The sequence below is a fragment of the Microcaecilia unicolor genome, chromosome 1 (genome assembly GCF_901765095.1).
Source record: "Microcaecilia unicolor chromosome 1, aMicUni1.1, whole genome shotgun sequence".
Lineage (NCBI taxonomy): Eukaryota > Metazoa > Chordata > Amphibia > Gymnophiona > Siphonopidae > Microcaecilia > Microcaecilia unicolor.
In genome coordinates, this window is record NC_044031.1 from 642,641,083 (window position 1) to 642,647,712 (window position 6,630).

At 43.7% G+C, this 6,630-nt stretch overlaps 1 protein-coding gene across 1 annotated transcript; it reads right to left on the reverse strand.

Moving 5' to 3' along the window:
• Nucleotides 1-332: 332 nt before the first annotated feature.
• Nucleotides 333-1,268, reverse strand: LOC115460530 (olfactory receptor 5I1-like). The gene has a single exon (XM_030190297.1). The coding sequence runs from the start codon at nucleotides 1,266-1,268 to the stop codon at nucleotides 333-335; it is 936 nt and encodes a 311-aa protein (XP_030046157.1).
• Nucleotides 1,269-6,630: the final 5,362 nt, after the last annotated feature.

Genomic DNA, 6,630 nt, shown 5'->3' on the forward strand with positions numbered 1-6,630 from the left:
GTGGTAGCCATGTTAGTCCACTCTTAAAGGTTATCAATAGAAATCAAACAAAATAAAACATGGAAAAGAAAATAAGATGATACCTTTTTTTATTGGACATAACTTAATACATTTCTTGATTAGCTTTCGAAGGTTGCCATTCTTCTCTCATATATACTATCTGCTACCTCATTTGCTTATTTCCGATCTGAGCAAGAAGGGCGACCTTCGAAAGCTAATCAAGAAATGTATTAAGTTATGTCCAATAAAAAAGGTATCATCTTATTTTCTTTTCCATGTTTTATTTTGTTTGATTTCTATTGATATAGTTTTTTCTAAACAGTGTACATTACTTAATAAAACCATTTTTTCTCCAAGACGTTTCTTAGTGCTTGTTTCACATCATAGTTCCTGAGGCTGTAGATCATGGGATTTACCATAGGGATTACCATTGTGTAAATTACAGAAACCACACGATTTATGTACAGAGAAAAATGGGAACTTGGGATTACATATATGAAGATTAGAGTCCCAAAAAATAAAATCACTGTGATGAAGTGAGATGCACAAGTAGAGAAAGCTTTGCGTCTGCCCTCTGATGAGCGAATTTTCAGGATACTAGAAATAATAAAAAAGTAGGAAAGAACTATTGATGTAATGATTATAATAACAGCAATGCCAGCAAGAGTAGATAAGACCATTTCATTAAAATAGGTATCAGAACAGGAGAGCTTTAAAACTGGATGGATATCACAATAGAAATGATTGATCTCATTTGATCCACAGAAAGTCATAGAAAAAACATTACCAGTTTGAATCAGTGAATGTACTATGCTAAGCAGGTATACACTTGTTACTAGCTTGATACAAACTCTTCTAGTCATTACAACAGTATAAAGTAATGGATTACATATTGCCACATAACGATCATATGCCATCACCACCAGCAAGAAACACTCTGAAGTTGCCAAGGTAACAAAACTGAACATCTGTATAGCACAGTCCAGCAGAGAGATATTATTTTTCTCCTCTAGGAAGCTGATCAGTGCTTTTGGGGTGATTGCTGAGGAGTAACAGATATCTACAAATGATAAGTTAGTGAGAAAATAGTACATGGGTGTGTGAAGATGAGGATCAATTCTTATTATCGTGATGATACTGATGTTTCCCAGTACAGTGAGAATATATATAAGCAAAAATACAATGAACAGTAAACTTTGCAGCTTGGAAAGGTCTGAAAATCCTAACAGGATGAACTCAGTCAAAAAGGTCTGGTTTTTGCCTCCCATTTTCCCTTGGGTAAAGAGTTGGATATGTGCTGCTAGGGCAAGAGAAATAGAAAAGCAGAAAACAAATCAATATACATGAAAATACATGAAGAACTGAATAGCCTTTAAGAGTATTATAAACTCCTTTAACTAAACCTTTTCATCCAGCCTCCATATTTTAAAATAAAAAAGAGTAATGTGGATAACTCTTAAGTTAATTACATAAATCCTTTCCATTATCAACCCCAATGGTAAATTATGAAAGTTTAAGAACAAATCCTGTTGTGATTTCTTCTCTATCCCATTTGCAATCCAATAGTAACCTTTGAGTATCAGATTAGGGGAGTGACAAATAGAACCTGCAATGGACATCATGCCCAATAGGGTACCTTCAAAATTATTGATCTTATAGATTGGCACAGTTGAAAATCCAAAGCAGGGTCTATGAGCTGCCTTATATTCAAATGTCCTGTAGTGGTCCCTCTGTCATAACCATTTATATGGGTTTCCATGGTAACAAGAAGGTCAGATAGTAGAATGGGTGAGGCCACTATAAGGTGTCTCTAAGGACTCAGCAACTCATTGTTCCAATGCTGGATTTTATCCCTTGTTGTTTCCACTATGGTTAGAAAAACTTTTGCCTACTGTCCAGGATTATTAGTCAAGAAAATGAGATTGTGGTGGATATGGAATCAGTCAGAACTGAAGAGATGCCACAAAGACTTGGGGATGTGGGATGGTCAAGCAGATGAGAGAGGGAGTAGGAGACTACTGGAAGCTGAAAAGGAGTGGGGGTCTGGGTGATGCTGGTGAGGTGAAGAGAACCAGAAAAGATCTGGGTTCTACTAGGCAAAGAGAGTGAACTAAAAAGAGGAGACTGAGCGCTGGATGCTTCAGAACAGAGAAAGAAATAAGACAGAGGATGTGGGATAATGTTAGGTAGAGGGGGAGAATCAGGAAGGGTTTGAGTGTTGTTAGGTAGGGTTAATAGGAGACAGGATGCTAGGTGTTGCAGGGCAGAAGAGGGGAACCAGATGTAGGCAGCTAGGTGCTTCTGGACAGATGATAGATTAATGAGATAGATAGTGGGTTCTAATGTACAAAGGAGCAACTAAATCTCTGGACTGGGGGCTCAAACTGTCTCATTTTGGGGTGAATATAAACTGTGAACACTGCTTTTTGGGAAATTTATGACTTTAAGACTGCATTGAGAAAGAAATTATAGGTTGAACTGTTAAATCCATGTCATTTACTAGACATAACAGCTTATAGATTCTTCACACATTCCTATGTGTTTTCCCTCCTTCCTAGCTTCCACCCACCCCAATGAAGAGGATAAGGGAGATTTTAACTTCTATAGCATGAGTTATGGATTCTTCACACAAAGTCAATAACCTTGATCTTAGCAATAGATTAATTGTAATTTATTTTATTTATTTGTTACATTTGTACCCCACATTTTCCCACCTATTTGCAGACTCAATGTGGCTTACATAGTACAAATACAAAGTAAGGTTATGGCAGAGTAATGATCAGTGTGATAGACACATTGGGGGTCATAAGGGTCATAGTTCATTTCCAGGTCATTGTTAAATATATAATAAGACATATAACTAGCAAACAAACCTAAGTATCTTTATAATAGATGATGCATCACAACTTGTTAGCAGCTTTAAATAATTCACAACTCAACAATACAAAGATGCATAGAGCCGTCCAGTATAAAATTGATGGCAATCCAGTCTTTAACACAGAGTTAATGAGAGATTATGGTGGTTATTTTGTATATCTATTGTGAACTGCTTAGGTTTAAGTGGGACATACGTTTTACTACTACTACTACTTAGCATTTCTATAGCGCTACTAGGGTTACACAGCGCTGTACAAGTTAAAACATGGGAAAGGACAGTCCCTGCTCAAGAGAGCTTACAATATAAAGGTAACAAACTATGTAGTCAGTGTAGTCAGTGTATCATGAATGGGGAAGGTGGTTAGGCGCCAAAAGCAAGGGAGAAGAGATGGGTTTTGAGTAAGGACTTAAAGATGGGCAGGGAGGGCGCATGGCGTATGGGCTCGGGGAGTCTGTTCCAGGCATAAGGTGATGCGAGGCAGAAGGGACGGAGTCTGGAGTTAGCGGTGGTGGAGAAGGGTACAGATAGGAGTGATTTGTCCTGAGAGCGGAGGTTACGGGTGGGGACATAGGAGGAGAGGAGGTTAGAGAGGTAATGGGGGTCTGCAGATTGAGTGCATTTGAAGGTCATTAGGAGAAGCTTGAACTGAATACGGTAGCGAATCGGGAGCCAGTGAAGTGACTTGAGGAGAGGGGTGATATGAGAGTATCAGTTCACGCTGTAGATAAGACGTGCAGCGGAATTTTGGACAGATTGAAGAGGGATAGGTGGCTAAGCGGGAGACCGGCAAGGATAAGGTTGCAATAGTCAAGACGAGTGAGTGGACGAGGGTTCGGGTGGTCTGTTCAGAGAGGAATGGGCGGATTTTGCTAATATTATAGAGGAAGAAGCGACAGGTCTTAGCTGTCTGCTGGATATGGGCAGAGAAGGAGAGGGAGGAGTCGAAAATGACTCCGAGATTGCGGGCTGACAAGACGGGGAGGATGAGGGCGTTGTCAACAGAGACAGAGAGTGGGGGAAGAGGAGAGGAGGGTTTGGGTGGGAAGACAAGGAGCTCAGTCTTTGCCATGTTCAGTTTCAGATGACGGTTGGACATCCAGGCAGCGATATCTGAGAGGCAGGCCGAGACTTTGGCCTGGGTTTCGACTGTGATGTCGGGAGTGGAGAGGTAGAGCTGGGTGTCATCGGCATAGAGATGGTACTGGAAACCATGTGATGAGATCAGTGAGCCCAGGGAAGAGGTGTATATTGAGAAAAGAAGCGGTCCAAGGACAGATCCTTGGGGAACCCCAACAGAGAGCAGGACGGGGGTGGAAGAAGAGCCATTAGAAAATACTCTGAAGGTGCGTTGGGAAAGATATGAGGAGAACCAGGAGAGGACTGGGCCCTGGAATCCAAATGAGGACAGTGTGTCAAGAAGTAAATTATGATTGACGGTGTCGAAGGCGGCAGATAAGTCGAGGAGGATAAGGATGGAGTAGTGACCTTTGGATTTGGCAAGGAACAGGTCATTGCAGACTTTGGAGAGAGCTGTTTCTGTTGAGTGTAGTGGGCAAAAGCCGGATTGAAGCGGATCAAGGATGGCCTGAGAGGAGAGGAAATCAAGGCAGCGGCTGTGGACAGCGTGTTCAAGTAATTTGGAGAGGAAGGGTAGAAGGGAGATGGGGCGGTAATTGGAGGGACAGGTGGGGTCAAGTGATGTTTTTTTAAGAAGTGGAGTGACTACAGCGTGCTTGAAGGTGTCAGGGACAGTAGCAGTGGAGAGAGAGAGGTTGAGGATGTGACAGATTGAGGGGTTAACTGTAGGAGAGATGTTGGTAAGCAGATTGGTAGGAATGGGGTCAGAGGAACAGGTGGTGCACTTAGAGGAAGAAAGAAGGCGAGCAGTTTCCTCTTCGGTGATCTCAGGGAAGGAAGAGAAGGAGGACAGGTTAGGTTGGTTGAGGGAGTGGGTTAAGAAGTCACAGGGAGGAGAAGGCTTGGAGGTGAATTCAAGGTTTATCTTCTGCACTTTATCGCGGAAGTAGTCAGCTAATGTTTGAGGAGAGAGTGAGGGGGGGGGGGGTGGGAGCGGAGGGCACTTTAAGTAGGGAGTTGAGGGTTGCGAAGAGGCGACGAGGGTTGGAGCCAAGAGAATTGGTTAATTGAGAATAATATTCCTGTTTGGCAAGGAATAGGGAGGACTGGAAGGAGGATAGCATGAATTTGTAATGGGTGAATTCTGACAGGGTGCGAGATTTCCTCCAGAGTCGTTCAGCAGATCGGGTGCAGGAGCGAAGGTAACGGATGCATGGGGTTAACCAGGGCTGAGGATTAATGCGCTTAGTGGGGCGAGAGACAGATGGTGCTAGGGTATCCAGAGCAGTGGAGAGAATTTCATTGTAGGTAGAGACAGCCGTGTCGACAGATTCAGAAGACGAGATGGACGGGAAGAGATTGGAGATGTGAGAGGATAGGGTTGGGGGGTCAACAGCTTGGAGATTCCTGAAGGTAGTGGTTATAGTTGGGCGAGGTTGAGGGGGAGGGTGATGAAGTGTGAGGGTGATTAGGTGATGATCTGAGATAGGAAGGACTGAAGTGCAGAAATTAGAAGGTGAGCAGGAGGAGAAGAGAACGAGGTCGAGACAATGGCCATCACGGTGTGTAGGGGCGGTACAGGATAGTCGGAGGTTAAAGGAGGATATCAGAGTGAGGAATTTAGAAGTGTAGGAGTTGGATGGGTTGTCAACGTGAATGTTAAAATCACCAAGAATGAGGGATGGAGATGCAGGATCAAGAAAGACGGTGAGCCAGGCGTCGAAGTCAGTAAGGAATGAAGAGAGGGGCTTATCAGGGGGGCGGTAGATGACGGCAACTCTGAGTGGTAATGGGTGGAATAGTCGGATGGAGTTTTATACATCTATATCTATATATATTTATATCTATATAAATATAAGACAGTAATATGACAGTCAGGGGGTTCGTAATCCGATATGCATGTTTCGCTACCTCCCCAGTTCTCCCTATTCCTCGCCAAACAGGACTATTACACCCAATTGACTAATTCCCTCAGCTCTAACCCTCGTCTCTTCGCCACCCTCAACTCCCTCCTCAAAGTGCCCTCCGCTCCCACCCACCCCCCCCCCCCTCACTCTCGCCTCAATCACTGGCTGACTACTTCCGCGACAAGGTCCAGAAGATCAACCTCGAATTCACCACTAAACCTTCTCCTCCTCTTCATCCCATAACCCACTCCCTCAACCAACCAACCCAGGCCTCCTTCTCCTCTTTTCCTGATATCACATAAGAGGAAACCGCCCATCTTCTCTCCTCCTCGAAATGCACCACCTGTTCCTCTGACCCCAACCCCACCAACTTACTTAACACCATCTCTCCTACTATCACCCCTCCCATCTGTCATATCCTCAACCTCTCTCTCTCCACTGCAACTGTCCCTGACACCTTCAAGCATGCTGTAGTCACACCACTCCTCAAAAAACCATCACTTCCCTCCTACCCTTCCTCTCCAAAATACTTGAACGTGCCGTTCACAGCCGTTGCCTTGACATTCTCTCCTCTCTTGCCATCCTCGATCTGCTTCAATCTGGCTTTCGCCCACTACACTCAACAGAAACGGCACTATCTAAAGTCTGCATTGACCTGTTCCTCGCCAAATCCAAAGGTCATTACTCCATCCTCATCCTCCTCAACCTATCCGCCGCTTTTGACACTGTCAATCACAACTTACTTCTCGACACACTGTCCTCTTTTGG

Coding starts and splice junctions, on each gene's coding strand:
- LOC115460530 (XM_030190297.1), bottom strand. CDS start 1,268: ATGGGAGGCAAAAACCAGACCTTTTTGACTGAGTTCATCCTGTTAGGA.